The sequence below is a fragment of the Triticum urartu genome, chromosome 7A, assembly GCF_056163025.1.
Source record: "Triticum urartu cultivar PI428250 chromosome 7A, HENAU_Tu73, whole genome shotgun sequence".
In the NCBI taxonomy this organism is placed as follows: Eukaryota; Viridiplantae; Streptophyta; class Magnoliopsida; order Poales; family Poaceae; genus Triticum; species Triticum urartu.
This window is the reverse complement of record NC_141879.1, coordinates 35159447-35177934: the sequence shown is the minus strand read 5'-3', so window position 1 is coordinate 35177934 and position 18488 is coordinate 35159447. Positions and strand designations below refer to the sequence as shown.

General features: G+C 41.9%; 1 protein-coding gene across 1 annotated transcript; it reads left to right on the top strand.

Moving 5' to 3' along the window:
- The first annotated feature begins 572 nt into the window (after window positions 1-572).
- LOC147957381 (uncharacterized) lies at window positions 573-2744 on the top strand. Its single transcript, XM_087531670.1, has 2 exons — window positions 573-2603; window positions 2697-2744. The coding sequence occupies exons 1-2, from the start codon at window positions 573-575 to the stop codon at window positions 2742-2744; spliced, it is 2079 nt and encodes a 692-aa protein (XP_087387796.1).
- The last annotated feature ends 15744 nt before the right edge of the window (window positions 2745-18488 follow it).

Sequence of the window (18488 nt, the reverse complement as noted above, 5' to 3'; positions counted from 1 at the left end):
GCTGCATCACAAGCCCTCTGTCTTCATATCTCTGGTAATATATCACCTCCTTTTCCTGGATCTAAGATTTGCTTGCTCTATTTCTTGTGTAGCGTTTAAGCTTAGTTGAAACTATTTTAGGCACGTCTGATTAGTATACGGTTGATTTGAACAGATTAGTTTTTGTTGTTCTTAGATGTATGTTGTAGCGTCTGTAGCAACCTCACTGAACAGCTAACATGTTGTAGCTTCTGTACATGACCATATAAGTGTTTATTTTTTCTAGGTTGTAGCTTCTATGACATCTACCTGCTATCTATTTTATTCTAGTAAAGTGAATTTAACACGTATAATTTTCCAGAAACATCGGCAAACAGCTAGGGGAGTTGGCTAGCCACCCTTTTCGACGCCGTAATTTCCCAGCTTGAACAAGTATATTGGTAAGTTATAGCTTTGAGCTCTTAAATTTATGTCTGAAACAATTGTCTTTTTGTGAATTGTTATTTGTGCTGCTGCCCTTTAGTATGCTATTATTTTTCTCAAATATCCCCATTTCTGTGAATTTTATTTCAGTATGAATTCTTGGTTAAATAATGGAGAACCGTGATTGGATGTATAGTGGATGGGTGTTTGGTCAAGTCCCTTCTAATATATGGCTTGAAGAAACTGCACGATTTATAGACCGGGCCTTCTCTTCTGTAGCTGAAGGTGGTAAAATTAAGTGTCCATGCGCCAAATGTCGGAATTATTTTCCGCAAGAAAGGCACATTGTAGAGAAACACTTGTATAAACATGGGTATAAGCCATATTACAAAACCTGGACAGAACATGGTGAGAGTTTTGTAGCTGCTGCTGATGGATCTGTCCCTTTAGTACATCATCAAGAGGGCTGTAATGAAACTGATCGAATGGACAATATGTTGGTTGACTTAGGTGGTAGCCATCCTCCACCGGTTACTGAGGAGCCAACCTCCTCTGCCAAGGCTTTTTATAGGATGGTCAGTAGTGCCGATGAATTGGTACATGAGAATACAAAACACACACGTCTTTCTGCTGTAGCTCGCTTGCTGGCTATGAAATCACAATACAACATGTCCATTGCACATTTTGATGATACCTTAAAAATAATCCATGAACTTTTTCCTCCTGAATCTAATTTGTCCGAAGACTTCTACCAATCCAAGAAACTCTTAGAAGGTCTTGGTATGCCATATGTTAAAATAGATGTGTGCAAAAATAATTGCATGTTGTATTACAAAGATAACAAACATAAAGAGAAGTGTGACTTTTGTGGCACATCTCGTTACGAGGAAGGCCAAAAGAAAATCCCACGTAAAGTTTTGCGGTACCTCCCTCTAAAAGATAGATTGCAAAGGTTGTATGCCAATGAGGAGACCGCAAAGCTTATGCGTTCTCACACTCCTTCCGGGTCTGATAAGATGGTCCACCCACGTGATGGTGAGGCTTGGCAAGATTTTGATAAGGATTTTCCAGAATTCTCATGTGATCCGAGAAGTGTGCGACTTGTCATAGCTACAGATGGTTTTACACCATATAGTTTGGTTGCTGCTCCATACACGTGTTGGCCAGTGTTTGTAGCTCCGTTAAACCTCCCCCCTGGTTTTCTCTTAAAGCCAGAGTTTATATTTCTTAGTCTTGTGGTACCTGGTCCAGAACATCCTGGAAAGAATTTGGGCATTCTAATGCAACCATTAGCAGATGAGCTTATGGAACTGTGGCTGGGGGTTAATACATGGGATGCCTCTGTGAAGAGAAACTTTTTAATGAAAGCAGCTTTTCTATGGTCAGTCCATGATTTCCCTGCTTTTGGTATGTTTGCTGGGTGGAGCACTCATGGGAAGCTAGCTTGCCCAGAATGCTTGAGTGATTCAAAATCATTTACACTTCCGCATGGGCGTAAGGCTTGCTGGTTTGATTGCCACAGGCGCTTTCTACCTCCTGACCATGAGTTCAGAACCCAAGCCAATTCGTTTACAAAGGATACAATAGTGCTTGAGGGGCCACCAAGGCGTTTGACAGGGGAGGAAGTGCGAGCTCACATGGTTGCAAATGTATATGACACAGATAACTTAAATAAATCGCACAACTGGACCCACATAAGCTGCTTTTGGGATCTTCCATACTTTGATAAACTGAAGCTTAGGCACAACATCGATGTGATGCACAATGAGAAAAATGTAGCAGAAGCTATATGGAACACATGCTTTGACATTCCTAATAAAACTAAAGATAATGTGAAGGCAAGAAAAGATCTAGAAGAAATATGCCATCGCCCTAAGCAGCATTTGCATTTGAAGGACAATGGGAAGTGGTTCAAGCCAAGGGCACCGTTTGTCATTGAGAAAGATGATAGGTTAACCATTCTTAAATGGTTTAAAGAGCTGAAATTTACCGATGGATATGCAGCGGGTTCTAAAAGAGGAGTTAGCTTCCAGCAAAGGAAGATTTTTGGGCTTAAAAGTCATGATTACCATATCTTCATGGAACGGCTGCTACCAGTTGCATTTCGTGGCTTCATTCCGGAGTGGTACGATTACTATCATGATTCGACTCTAGATTTTCAGCAGCGGACAGCCGCAGATCGTGTGAAGGAAGAGTTTTGGGTAAGTACAATTTTTTTGGAGCAATTGCAATTATTATTATACATATCTTTGTATTGCTGTAAAAGTCTGATCTGTAAATTTCTGAACATGTAGAACTTGTTTGAGCTGCATGTGGATGACGAGGAAGATGACAGTGCCTGAATCCAAATTGAGCAAGAGGCTAACCGGATTATTGACACATATGCAAGGAAAAAGGTGAAAGACATGTTGTACCAACTTCGTGTGGATGCTGTGAAGCTTTACTATGAGAATCAAGGAGAGAAGCTTGATGACTCGATGGCTTGTGCAAGAGAACTCGAATATGAGCAATACCTCCAGAGTAGGATACCATGGTGCAAGGAAGTTGCATGGCCTGGACTATGTCGTTATTGGACATCAAAGGAATACAAGACCAACAGGGGGAGGGGACGAGAAGCTCGCTTGAAATCTGAGGATATTGCTCAAAACCGATGGGGCTATTAAGAAAGCAGATATTAAATCAGCAGCTAGAAAAAGAAATGCTAGTGCATCAATTTCGCTCACATTCGAGAGAAGGAACAACTCAGGCGTGTTAATGAAGAAAATGCAGAACTCAGGCGTGCTAAGGAGATGCTACAGCAGAAAGTAGATATGCATGGGCAGCTCATAACTGTATGTACAAATTCATGCCCACATTCTAAAGCAATGGATCTTAACTTCTCAAGTATCAACTCTAGTAACATTTCTTCTTTGTTTGCAGGCACTTTTCAAGGAGATAGGAAAAGAGTTGCCGGCTCATATACTACATATACTAAGCCATGGAGCTGTTTCGCAACCAGAAGTAAGTGTATGAGAAACTTGAAGTTGTATATATCATATGGATGAATGTGTGATGTCCACTACTCAACTTAGTTTTGTGCGTTCCTTCTGACATGTCTACGTTGATGTGGCTGCAATATCAACACTGTGTTGCATATGAGATTGTTTTTCATGTTTTGTATTAATTTGTTTGGATGTTTGCATCTGTGAGCTTGTCTATTCTCACAAGATTCTTTAGCTGTTGTGCCCAATTTCCGTATAAATAATGCTTGTCATGCTTAAGGTCCATCTGATTGGAACTTGAAAGTAGCCTAGACAAAATCAGTTCTTGGTGCCAAGCATTAATCAATAAATGGATATTATTTGGTTCATTTGGTTATGTTGTCTCCACTTGTTATCCAACAAAGTATTGTATTTTTATTGTTCTAAATCAGATTAAATAACAATTAGGTTACTTCTTGATTCAGGGGACAAATAACTCATCTCAAGCCGGCTCGCAAGCGGTTGATGGCAACAATGATGTCATGGAGTCAAGCGAGGAGGATGAAGCCGCTGGGAATGTCAGCGATCAAACCGTTGACGCAGCCAACCATGGCGGAAACTGATTGCTCAATCAACATGATAACATCAGACTATATGTGGTCGTAATATGCTCTTTTGTGGACTTGTGTATCTGGTATGGCTTAGGAATGAGAACTAAGATCTGGTGGTAGTTGCAAGCCGGCGTATTTTGCTAGTATTGTTGTAGTTGGCAGATCCTTTTGTGGATGGTACCTTTGTAGCCTTGTAGTGTATGTATGGAACTGATGTTGATACATCTGGTGGTAGTTGCAAGCCGGTGTATTTTGCTAGTATTATTGTAGTTAGCAGATCCTTTTGTGGATGGTACCTTTGTAGCCTTGTAGTGTAATTATATATGTATGGAACTGATGATGCTATATGAAGTTTGATGTTGTCATATAAATATATTCTCATATGGTTTCTGTGAAATAATGCAACATTTGTAGAACCTGGGTTAAGCACATTGCTTTTGTGGTAGGAATATGAAATAAAAAATCAACATCATGATGTAACCGTGACGGCCAACGGCTCACAGGAATGAGCGCGTGCTGCAGCAACCTAGTATAATTTTCCTGTCGGTTGAACCTACAGGTATAAGTCCTTCCTGACGGTCTTTCCTGACAGGTGGACGACAGGAATATGTATTTTCCGGGAAGCATAAATCTGATGCAACATTTCTTTCCTGTGCGCCAACCGTCAGGGATAACCGACAGCATTAATATTCCTGTGGGCCGTCCGTCAGGCATACTCATTCATTCCTGGCAGGCTATGGCTGTGGGAACCGACAGGAATTATATTCCTGACGGCCATATTTCTTTTCCTGACGGCTACTAGCCCACACGCTTAGTCACGTTTCTGGTAGTGAATATATAGTGGTTGATTTTTTCAGATTAACTAGGGCTACTTGAAGCACCAGCATATAAGAAAACCTGACACTGTTAATAAGCAAACTAATGAACAATAAAAAAACTTAAAGTTTCACAATGTTTATACCAAAAATAACTTTTTTTAATGTTAAGGCCCCGGGTTCTATTCTCGGCCCGGCCTCTAAAATCTCAAGACCGGCCCTGCGGGACCCCCTACCCGAGATCTACTGTATTTGGCACCGTCATTGGTGGCCCATGCAGGTCCCTCTGAGTAGTCCCAGCGGTCCGATGGCACTTATAACGGACAGTCAGGGCAGCACCGGCGCAGTCTCAACGCCGGAACGCCCTCTCACCAAATCAGCCAATCAGTCAGGTCGTATCGAAGTTCCAACTCCCAGCCTAGATATCAAACTCGACGCATTGAGGCTCGCCGTTGATTCCTCTGTCATGGTGTTAGGTCAGATTGATGAACCGCAATTCGCGCTCATGCAGACACACCGACGTCAAGTCGAGCTTGGAACGAATCTTACCCCTCGCCGGGCAAGACAATGTAAATGCTAGTCACATATGAATGCAACATCAATGTACGCATATGAACTGGACGTATGCTAGTTAACGTGATATTCTGCGAAATCTAAATCATCCAAATTTTACTGACCCCAATACATAATGGCCAGTCACTAAAGGGAAAATCCATGTTACTATAGAAATTTTATCTCTGATATGCACCTTTTTAACATCATATTTCTTTCTGAGAGGTCTTATTTGACGCTCTGTGCATCAAACAGTTGACCAAATGCTCTACCAAAAACAAAAATAGTAGTTAAAAAAACTGTTAACCGAACGCAGTAGTGCTTGCTCTGGGCTGCAAACTTCGCCTTTGCATCGGGTGCTCACTAGTAGAGAAATGACTAACCACAACTTTAGTCCCATTTTCGATGAACGCCACCACTATACTTTCCAAATAGTGGTGCCATTGGACTATTTGATACGACATCACTAAGACAATTGTGGTGGCGTTGGCACATTTTGAACGGCACTTGTCGGTGGACCCACAGTTGCAACAAGGCGCAACTTAGTGATGATGTGGCATAACATTAAACGACACAACTATTAGGTTTTCTTGTGGCATGATATGTGTTGCCACGCACCACTCTATAATTTTGTAAATGGTGACATTTTTATAACATATTTTGTGTCTTTTAGTGGTTTTACCTTTTATTTTTTTGAAAATGGTGTAAATTTTTTTTATAACGGCTTTTATTTAAGTAAAAATATTGTAATTGGAAATGGTGAAATTTTTGTAATATATTTTGAGTCTTTCACTTGTTTTACCTTTTTATTTTTTGTAAATGGTGAACATTTCTATATTATATTAGTCAAAAAATATTGTAGTTCCTTATATTAATTTAAGAATATTCTAATTGGAAACGCTGACATTTTTATAATATATTTTGAGTATTTCAATCTTTTTGTACTTTTATTTTTGTAAATGGTTAACATTTTCATATTATATAAGTCAAAAATATTGTAGTTACTTCTATTAAAGTAAGAATATTGTAACTGGAAATGGTGAAAATTTTATATTATATTTTGAGTCTTTAAATTGTTTTACCTTTTTATTTTCTGTAAATGGTTAAAAAATATTATATTAGTCCAAATATATGGCCTAACATGTATTCGAGATTTCTTTTGACTATTGAAAATATTAATAGTATATGACATGTATAATATAAAAATTGTACCATTGGAAGGTCTTTTCCCGTAGGAATTTCACGGTATGCTTTGTGTAACTTGCATGCGACATATTATTGCTTTAACATGTGGTCAAAGTTAGTGTCGAAAAAATACATTAGGCCCTATATGTATGGACAGAAGGAGGAATATATTTTGATTCTTTCATTTTTTTACCTTTTAATTTTTTGTAAATGGTGAACATTTTTATAATATATTTTGTGACATTTTTATAATATTTTAGTTAATTTTAAATATATTTTGTTTTAGCAAGTAAAACAGAGGGGCGACGACCCACTGGCCTATTGGGCCTAGCCCAAGAGTGCGTTAGTAGCACTGGATAAAAATGGTTGGGCAATGCCCCCTCGCCCCAATTCCCTCTATCTCTCTCCCTCTCTCTGCCCACAATCCCTGCTGACGCTTAATCCCCTTTTACCGCCGCTGATCATTGCCCGATTCCGGCCATTTCCGGTCGTCTCCGGTGCTGAGGTAAACATCTAAAGCTCCCCTTCTTGCTTCCCTATCTCGTAGACCCATTAGATTTGTTTCTTTGCTCAGTTAGGTCATTCCTATTATGGTTTCGGCTATGGTGAGTGAGACGACGGTGACGAGCTCTGCCTCGACAAGGTGAGCTATGCTTCGATTTCTTGCTTGTTTCCTAGGAATGAGTCTATCTGACAGTGACTATGCTTGTGGGTTAGGGTATGTATCCAATTTCTATTCAATAAATAGTCAAGAACAAGTTCTAATAAGAATTAGTGCCAAAACTAGTGTCAAAAACTTTCACAATGCCAAAGCTTTGCTTAATTTGATAGCTCCAAAACTAGTGTCAAAACTTTTTTGTTTGCCAAAGCTTTGGCAGTGTCAAAATTTTCTTCACAATGTACTAGGCAGTAGGAGTACATACAAAACAACGCCAAATTTTCTTCAGAATGTACTAGGCAGTAGGAGTAGATGCAAAACAATTCAAAATTTTAGTTGCATTTAAAATTTAGTTCCTATGAAATTGTCAAAGCTTGAAGTGTAGTGTCAACTATGAAATTGTCAAAGCTTTGAAGACTAGTTCCAAGTTCGAAATTGTCAAAGCTTTGAAGACTAATTTTAACTATGAAAATTGCCAAATTTAGTTGCGTTCACAATAACTAGTATCAAGTATGAAACTGTCTTCGGTTTGAAGACTTGATATATGCAGAAAATTAGCAAAGTACATTGCCATGATCTTCAAATTGCTAGTGGTTGTTAATTACTCTTCTAGTGGTTGTTGTTATATACATTGCTGGTACATTACCATGATCTGTTATATACATTCACAACAACTACAAATCCGACTTGTTATTATTTTGTAGTCTGCGCCGATGAGCTCATACAACACCCACTACTGATATTCATGTAACATGGCTATATATGCCGACGAAGCCGATGTTAGCAGCAACCGAGTAAGAACTCTGCTTCCTATTCGACAAACTCATGCATTATGATTGCAAACACATGCGTATCTGATGATTTCAAACATTTCTTGGTAGGGATACATACCGATTCCGACCCAAGTTGAAGAAAAGGTCCATGATGTGGACATGCTCAATCGCTAGCTTCTGGATTCTCATGAAAGTACAATCAAGGCCCTGAAGGAGGTGAATGACACACTGTAGCAGGAGAGGGATCTCCTAATTGATGAGAAGGCTGATCTCATTCATCAGAAGGATCAGAGGGATCAGGTGATCCAAGAGAGGGTTCAGCTAAAGAAGGAGAGAAATCTCCTTAGGGCCGAGAGAAATGAGCTCAAAATGGTGAAAGATCATTTTCTCAAAGAGGGACAAGACAATAGGCACAAGATTCAACAAATCAAGGCAATCCTTGATCATGTATTCATGTGTGATCGACTACCTAAGCTATCATAGTTCTTAAGTTTGTTAAATTGATGTAGTACCTATATAGCATCTTAGGTCTTGAACTACTAATTAATATTTTAAGTTGACGTAGTACTTAATTGTTGAACTTCTATGATAGTTGATTCAGTGGTATCTTAAATTAGTTGATGGATTACGTAGTTGTATATTTTTTATACATGCAAAATATAATTGGTGGCGTGGTCAACAGGGCATGTCAGTGGTGACATATACTTACGGCTGGCGTTGGCCACGTTGGACGCCCTTAGCACACAAGTAATACTTGTGTGTGCTCCAACACACGATCAAAAAAGTTTATCACTGATGCCATATTGGAGGTGTTGGCACCCAACGCCAGCAAGGAAGTTTTTGCCATCCCATAGCTAGACATTTCTGTACTAGTGATTATTCTATGATATCACTTTCTTGGTTTGTAGCTCTTCGGCTTCTCAATCGGGTTTCCTTCATAAAATCCCAGCTATTGGATTACTTCTGAAATATTTTTAGAAAATATTTTTGCAAGATTAAAGAATACTCATGAATTTTGAAATTATTCACGTATTTTCAAAATACTCTCAAACTAAAAGTTTTCTCATGAATTTATGTTTTCGCGATTTTTAAAGGTCTGTACATTTTTTAAAATATTCAACAATTTTAAGAAGTTCCAATTATTTAATACATTTTAAAAATGTTGATAAATTTCAAAAGTATCTAGGAATTTTCAAAAGTAAAAAAAGATAGAAAAAGAAAACAAGAAAACGTAAGGAGAAAAACAAGAAGAAAACAATCCAACTAGTACTATTGCCTCTACTTGGTCCAGTCAATCTCCGCTCTTGCTTGTGCGTTTGCTCAACAATTAGTCGCAATGAGTGATGTGTAGGAAACTACGATCGTTGTAGCAATAAAAATAATAGATCCCCGCTCGCTCGCGCACTCTCCTTCCTCTCTCTCTCTCTCTCTCTCTCTCTCTCTCTCTCTCTCCTATCTCTCCCTCTCTCTCTCTCTCCGAACAACAAGATTTCTCACAGGCTTTAGCCCCAATCGAGCATGGAAGATTTTTTGTTTTCATGAATTGGACATATCATAGTGTGCTATAGGGTTATTTATGGAATAAGACATGCTAATGTTTTCAAATATGAAACTTTGTCCTGTTCAAGATTGGGAAAGAAACCTCAAGCAACCTTACCATGCTTATCCATAGGGCAAAGAGAAAGCACTCCTAACATTCAGTGACTAGACATAATATATATAACCTGTAATCGACTTTGGTTTTCTCTTTTAATCTTTTATCACAACATGTTTATTTTTTCCCAATATATGGCACCTCCTACTGGTTCAACTGGAATTTTTTAGGGCACATTCGGTTTACATGTTTCAAAATTGAAGGAACAGAGGAAGTAAATGAATGAGATGTCCTCCCCACTCAAATCCCTTGGAATTTTCCATGAGGTCTCGACTAATGCTAAGAATCCTTAGGAATTAGGTCATTATGAGCATAATACCAAGGAATCTAGTACCCCATATCTATGAAATGAATACGATATATTTGAAAAAAATCCGGTGGGAAGAAAGCCTATGGAAATCCTCCAGAAATGCTACGAACGCATGAACCCTTAATGGGCTGACCTAACAGAGGTATTTCACTCTAGCACATCCAACATTCTTTTGACTTTTTCACACTGAGATGCCTTCCTGTAAAAAGGCACTCTAGCTCAAGCCAAAATTACTCATGGTCCATATGGCACATAAAAATGGTGCACATATAATGGATAACGTGAACGGCCTAGCTAGATATGCTAGCCACAAAAAAGTGATCTTGACCATTCGTACTTAGTGGGACCAGTCTAATGTTGAGGAAGTTTAAACAAACTTACAAACCGGTAGGGGCATCATCCTACACATGTCTTTAGTTTAGCCCGGACTTCATATCCCAAGTTTCTAAGTTCCAAACAGTAACAAAAAGCCATCACATCCTCCACAACTCCCCTTGCTCTTTTCTTTTAGGAGACAACTGGCCGCCATGGTTGCCTATTGTGTTCACCATTATGAAGCCAAGTGCCACTATGAGAGAAGAAGGGGCCACGCATGCAGTTAACCGACTAACCAGACTAGACGAGCGAGGATGTGCCAGGCAATGGAGAAAGGAAGCCAGAGTAAAACAAGAAGTAAGAAGAAGTGAGAACAGAAGGTTGATGTAAAAGTATCATGCACATCATCATCATCATCATCATCATCATCATCATCATCATGCCCCCATCATTTTCCATTTGATGATAACAAACAAAATTGTGAGGTTTCAGGGTTAATCTACTCGTGTCGTCTTTCATGGCTTATAATGGATCAGGTGGTAAACACCATTTTTTTCAGGGTTTAATTCACTACAAAAATATGTTGATGTACAATGGTTTTCTGGTAATATTTTCCGAAAACTTCATAGATTGGCCTAAATTGATGATGGTTCCTAATTTATGTGACCGATCAAAAGATTACCACCGGATTCACCACGATCCATTAAGCCAATCAAGGCCAGTCCAAACGACTCCTCTCTCTCTCTCTCTCTCTCCATCTTCCATTTTGTATTCATTTATTTATAAAAGATTATGAAATTGATGTTCACCTTGCAAAAAGTCATACATAATTCAAATAAACATGCACAAATATGAAAATTATATGAAAATGTTCATAATATTTTCACCTATCCACTCATGTAATTTCCATGTATGTTAGTAGTAGGATTTAATGCGTTTAAAAAAATAAGTACAAGTCCAGATTTTCAAATATAATTTGAGTAAGCTTGTCAAACATTTAAATATCTGTATATATGTCCTTGGATAGGAGCTAAATATGTACATAACTACTAAAATACAAATGGTGTTTGAGTTTAGACACTTTTCTCGATACAGGTAGTTCAATTTGAGTTAGATCACGTAAATAGATAGAGATTCATTTAATACCTAAATAATAGCCAATGATTGAAGAAAATCCTAACTTTGACATGAACAATTTAATGTAGAGAAAACAGGATCGCTTTAGATGAATACTTTTGGAATATAACACACAAGGCACCTTTTTGGATTTAAAAAATACGAAATACAAATGATTTCTTAATAAGATAGGACATGGTAGTATATTTATGAATAGTAATGTTAAAGTAAGCAATAGTTTAAATTTTAAGTTTATTTGATGAAGGAAATGTTTGGTGGAGAACAAACATCGTAGTTTGCCTTGAATGGTATGGTGTATCCCTATGAACAGATTACACAAGCCATATCATATTTTGAGCCAAATTTTGACCTCCATATTAACTAAGAGAATACTACTTATATAGCCCAAAAACTATACCATCGATTTCTATACAGAAGGTGTTTTCAATGACATACCTTTTTACGAAAAATGAATCATGTTTTATTGGTTAAATAGATGATCCAAACTAACTCCTATATTGCTAAATATTTGATATACAGTTCGCCTAGTTCACTCAACCACATTTAGCCTCTCGACCCATCAAGTTATGCATGTCTGCCACATCATATTTCTTAGACAAACTCATATTCCCAAATACTGATAGTTCGTATTTCGAATAAAAAGTGAAAATAGGAAATGGAGAAAGAAAGGCATGCATAGAAGTATTGGTGGAATTCTCTCTATTTCCAAATACTGAAGCAATAATTCTTGAAAAACTCAAAATAGATGGAATATCATATATTATCTTAAACTAACTTGAGATATTTTCTATCAAGAAATGACTTTTTTTTGCCAAAATACTTTGAATCGTGAAGTTACTAACATAACACAATTTTTTGTGTGGATGCAGTAACAATACTTCATAACTATACATCTCTTTGCGTTTCCGCAAGGAAAGGAATGAGGATTGCCTGGATGCCCTTTCGGCAAGAAGGATAGAGTTTCATAAGACCATGGATTCTAGGCCAACAAAATATGAAAAACATACTTGGCCAACGCAATGCGTACCGAAATCATCTAGTTCGAAATACGATAGGCCTTGTATAACGATCCGGAAGGAGTAACTGGTGTGCAGCAAAACAAAACAAGTTTCACAATAAGAATGGCATGAGAAGGACAACCTATAGTATTGCACATCTATCGGTATAATAATTATATAAGCTGACTTAACAGTCAACAGGCCATTTGATAAACAAAATTACACACATTACATCTTCTTCTCGCACTTATTTATAGCAAACTAGCTCGATCTCAATGAGCTACCACTACCGGAATCGCCCCCTATGCCGACGGCCAGGGCCGTCAGCATAGGCCTGAGTCCCGTCGGGATAGTCCTATGCCGACGGCCCCCGTCGGCATAGGGCCGTCGGCAACATATGCGTCGGCACAGCCAGGGAGGCCGTCGGCATAGAAAAGCCGTCGGCATATATGATACGCCGACGGGGGCCGTACATCTATGCCGACGGCCCTGGCCGTCGGCAACTATCACGCTTAACGGCGGCCGCCGTCAAGTCTGCCCAACGAACGGTCGCCACGTGGCACCACTATGCCGACGGCCTAGCCGTCGGCTTAGTCAAAACTATGCCGACGGCTCGACCGTCGGCATAGGTGTGCCACGTGGCGACCAGCCGCTGCTCTAGGACCAGGGCTATGCCGACGGCCTAGCCGTCGGCATAATTTGAAACTAAGACGACGGCCAGGCCGTCGGCATAGTCCTTCATACAGAGCTCCCAGTAGCTGACACGTGGGCGCCTATGCCGACGGCCTAGCCGTCGGCACAGTTTTTAAACTAAGCCGACGGCTAGGCCGTCGGCATAGGCGCCCACGTGTCAGCTATTGGGAGCTCACGCTAGCCCTATGCCGACGGCCTAGCCGTCGGCATAGTTTGCTTTTTTTTTCTGTTTGTTTTCAGATCAATTCAATTCAAATAGCAGCACATATCAGCAGATATATATGATGAGATAGACATATAAAACACAACGGGATATCATCCGGCACCATCACAACAATATATGCATAAGCATCATCACACACAAGTCTCTAAATGAACATCATCACAACCAACATAAGCATATAGAGAAGCACACAAGTCATCTAAATGATCATCACCACACACAAGTCATCTCAAGCATCATCACCACACAAGGATCATCGAGAACCGCGGAGGTCGTCACCGCCAAGACGGCCAAAGCCCAGGTCGTCACTGCTAGCGGCAGCACTACCGCCAAGACCGCCTTCGCCTCCATCTCCGCCTCCGCCTCCGTGGATCGGAGTGGTCGGGCTCCGTGTCTCCGGAGTGCTGCGAAGACCACCGCCAACGGTAGATCCACATGTTCCCTGGATGTTGAAAAGACATATGCACGGGATATATGACTGTCTTGAAAGGCATGACATGCTTTGGGTGAATAGATTGGGGATGAACTAACCAGCGAGGGGCCAGCGTTCTATGCCACAAACTCCTCAAAGCTCATCAGCACTGGTTGTGCTGGAGGGCATTGTGCTGGAGGGAACTGAGGACACCTGCCGGCCGCCATATCCTGAAAAGCCTGCTGCATCTGGCTATCCCTCTGCACTTGGTGTTCATAAAGCCTCTGATGCCACGCCATGGTCTCCTGGCGTGTGTACTCCATGTAGGCCTACGGTATGACATGATGGAACTCATAAAACTACTAAATGCGGAAAATGAAGTGAGCAATGAAGATAAGAGGGAAAATACTTACAGATTGTTGCTCCTGAAAGAGGGATTGTGTACTGGTCACTGGCTGGCTCGTGCGCTGGCTCAGGCTCGGGTCGATCCGACGAAGCTGTGTGTAGGAGATACTAGGAGTGATCACAGCATCGAGAACCGCCTCCCGACCGTGCTCCTTGGGCCCCATGCTCACCACCGCCCTGTCGTCCAGAGGCGCCGCAATGGGGCCAGGTGTGTCAGGATGCAACTTCAGATACGCTTCGGAGTAGGCTTGCTTCCTCCCCGCGGTCTTCTTGCCGTAGTACTGGGGCTCGTCAGGCTTGGAGTCCTTCCGCGTATGGGCGATCTCCCACGCCTGCATGTCTGAGAGCGGCCGCTTCAGTTTCTCCTCCTGCACCACCAAACAGAGGTTAGTCATACATAAGAAAGTGATGGTAAATAGAAGAAGAAGAATGTTTAATGGGGTTAGTCATACATTAACTGCCTTGTGGAGATAGTGGTTTCGGTTTCCCTGAGCATGTACTCCCTCCGTCCCTCGGTTAGCCTTATTTTTGGTTCTCATAGCCGCCCAGGCTCCAGCCTCATCACACCAAAGATCCACCAATGCCGCCCAGGACTCATCTTTTCCATAACACCAATTTGGACACACCTACATAATAAAAGCATAATGGCATGTAGGTGTGTCCAAATTGGTGTTATGGAAGCATAAAGCATAAAGCATAATGTACCACAAGGTAATGAAAGCATAATGAAAGCATAATGAAAAAAAATTATACTTACCGCCAAGAACTCGGGCCTCTCCAAGGTAATGCCCATCCTCCGCGCTTCTTCCTTGGTCATCTTCACACCAAGATAGTCGTGGTAGTATGTGGAGATGGCCACATAGCGCACCTCGTACTGCATCTGGCGGGCCTTCTTCTTGCATTGGCGCAGCACGATCTGGTCCGTTCTAGCCCTATGCTCCGGAAGAACTCGATAGAATGTCTACAATCATGCATGAAACAAGAATGGAAGAAGCCATGAGTTAAATCATTCATGAAACTAGAATGGACTTGTGCTTCTGAAGAGAACTCACCCAGAAAGTAGTGATCACGGCCTTGGCATGGGTCTCATGGTCCGCGTGGCGGGCTGCTTCCCAGTGGTCCTAGCTCGTGGCCAAAACCCGACGGTCCGGCTGCCTGACTGGATCAGGACAGTACAACCCCGGCCAATATAACTTCAGCAAGACGGTGATGAGGCCGTTGGGAATACGGACCCCTTTAGAATATATCCAGTTGCTGCAAAAGAATGAACTATTAGCATGTGACAAGCAAAATAAATAACAACCGGAATAAGCATGTGACAAGCAAAATAATGAACCACTTACTCTTTTCCCGTGGGCTCAATGAGCCACTTCTGCTCCTCAGTAGCAGGAACCTGCTTTGGTAGCTTTGCGTTGCCACGCGGCCACCCCTTCTTGTCAACCCCCTTCCCGTCACCACCATCATCCCCGCCACCACCCTCCTCCTCGCCTGCCTCCCCCTCCCCAACCTCCTCCTCCTCCTCCTCGCCTGCCTCCTCCTCCACCTCCTCCTCCTCCTCCACCACCACCTCCTCCTCCTCCTCCTCCTCCCTAGAGTGTACCTCACTAGAGGAGGGTACCTCACTAGAGGAGGGCCTCGAAGACAACACCCCTAAGTCGGTGAGGGTGCGCTCTTTCTGGCCGCGACCCCCTGTAGTGGCTCTCCCCCCAGCACCTCGTCCTCTAGAGGCTCTCCCCCCGCCCCCTCCTCCTCTAGGGGCACCTCTCCCTCGACCTCCCTGTGAGGAGTCATCGTCAAGTAGCCGAGGGGGAGGATTACGTGCTCGACCACTCCGACTAGGCAGGCCGACGACCTTGCGTAGGAAACCCACGCCGTCGGCCTTCCCCTTGCCCATGTTCCACGAACCTGCATTGAAAAGAGAAAAATCAATTAGTAAATTAATGAAATGAAGGAAAAGGCATGATAATAAACACATTAATAAAAATGCATAAAAAGGCATATTCCTAAACTATAGAAAAAAATACTTGGAACGTACATCTGCTAGAACCCATATGAATCATCACTGTTGTAACCTCTTTCTCGGTCCGTCTCATCATCACTATCAATCATATCATCTTTGTTGTCCGACGGAGGTGGAGGCTCTTCCTCGTCGTCAGCGTCTTCGTTTAACTTTTCTAGCATAAGTATGTCATTTTCATTGACAATGGTCTCACCATCATTCCGTGCATCGTCGACGTTTGGGTCCACATCATCATCACCCAATGGTCTAGCGTCATCGTTTCTAACCACATCATCATCATCATCATCAGGTTGCTCTTGATAGAACACTCCCTCGTATGTCATGGGGTTAATGTTGTAGTAATCGTCTTCATTCGGGTCTGGTAGCTTACCATGTGGCGACACCTTGAACACAACTTCCCAACCCTTTAGATACACTTTCTGGCATGGGTAAGGCAGATAATATACTTGTGTAGCTTGGGTAGCCGCAATGAAGAGATCGGCTCCGGCATAGACGGTTGATGGTTTAACTTCGACCAAAACAATGGAAGGCGTATGTTTTACCCCCTCCCGCGGATCGAACCATCGGCATTTGAACACAGGCAGACTTAGGGTCTCACGCCCCTGGCGGAATTTAACCTCGTATATATTTTGTACCCTTCCGTAGTAGTCTACTGAATTTTGACCGGGGGTGTACACTCCAGTATTTATAGTTTTGGGATCGGGGCGGCTGTTTTGGTGCTCCTCTGTATGGAAGCGATACCCATTCACATCATACTTTTTACATGTCATGACGGCAGGGTCAAAACCCATGGAAACCCATCTCAATTCATCATTCATAGATATGTTCGGATCTTTTCCCTACAAGTATAATGGAAATTGTTGCGTGCATTAGTTCGGTTAACTAATAAATGTTGAAGTAGGTATTTAATAGGGGAGTGTGGAAAATTACTTTCTCCATGAACCAAGCAACAAAATTTTTACGTCCAGGGTTTCCATGACGGAGAAGAGTAAGTGCCTCCGCCTCAGTAGGAGGATTCACTCCCGTCCATTCCTCTTGAACGAAATCACTAAAAAAAGATAAGCGGTGTTAGACCGGGACTAAGTGAACATGAAACATGATGATGTGGAAGACATAAAGGAATGGTGTAGTGGTATTACCTCATCCACACTTCCTCAACTTCCTTGATGTTGTGCAAGATATAGAACATGAGGTCCTCCCACTCTTGTCGTGGCATTTTATAAGATTTCGAGGCCCCAGCCCTCCCACCTTGCGCGTTGAATAGATCGAGCCTGGGTTGATACTTGGGCTCTTCTATATTGTATCGAGGCACCTTGTTATGCAGATGGGGAACGTGGTCTGGATAGTATGATGTCTTGAGGTCTGACACCTCCTCTAGGATAACTGCCTCAGCTATGGAAGCTTCAATCTTAGCTTTGTTTCCACATTTCCGTCGGAGATGCTTGTTCTGCCTCTCAGGGCCGTACTGCCAGCAATTTTGCACAGGGCCACCCTTACTCAGCCAAATCATTCACAGAGCCTGCATGCACACTGGGCATGGCATCTTACCACTTGTACACCATCCGCAGAATAGAGCATAGCCGGGAAAGTCATGCATGCAATAGTGCAACCAAACTTTCATCAAGAAATTTCTCTGCAGATCCCGGTCGTATGTCAACCTCGGAAAGTACCAAGAATGGTGCAAAGCATCCACAAGCGGCTGCATAAACACACCCAATTGCTTCCCCGGGTAGTCAGGCCCCGGAATGATGAGCGACAAGAACATGGTCTTCCGTTGCATTAGGGCACCGGGAGGAAGATTGAGCGGAATTACAAACACAGGCCAGCAGCTGTATGGATTGGACGACATACCATATGGATTCAACCCATCACCTGATATGGCTATTCTGACATTCCCAGCCTCGGCTGCTTCCTCGGGGTATTCTTCATCGAATGACTTCCATGCTTCCCCTCCCGATGGATGTATGATTTTTTTTGGATTGTACCTTATACCTTCCTTGTGCCACTTCATCATTTTGGCAGACTCCTTCGTGATGAAAAGGCACTGCAGTCTTTTTATAAAATCAAGATACCGAAGAACCTTAACGGGGATGGTTAGCTGCTTTTTATCACCATCCTCACCGACCACCTCAATGTACCGAGACGAACCGCACTTCCTACAGTACTTGTCATCCGCATACTCGTGCCTAAACAAAAGGCAATTCTTCGGGCAAACATCTATTTTCTCATAATCCATAGAGAGTGCCTTCATGATTTTCTTTGTATCGTACATGCTTTTCGGCAGTTCACGACCCTCAGGGAGGCTGTTAGCCCATACTCCCAGGAATGCTTCGAAGCATTTCTGGCTACAGCCGTACTCAGCCTT

Excerpts from the sequence above, each read along its gene's own strand:
- LOC147957381 (XM_087531670.1), top strand. The coding sequence starts at position 573 with ATGGAGAACCGTGATTGGATGTATAGTGGATGGGTGTTTGGTCAAGTC. Across the intron at positions 2,604-2,696 it reads GTGTGAAGGAAGAGTTTTGG|AACTTGTTTGAGCTGCATGT; the intron begins GTAAGTACAATT and ends CTGAACATGTAG.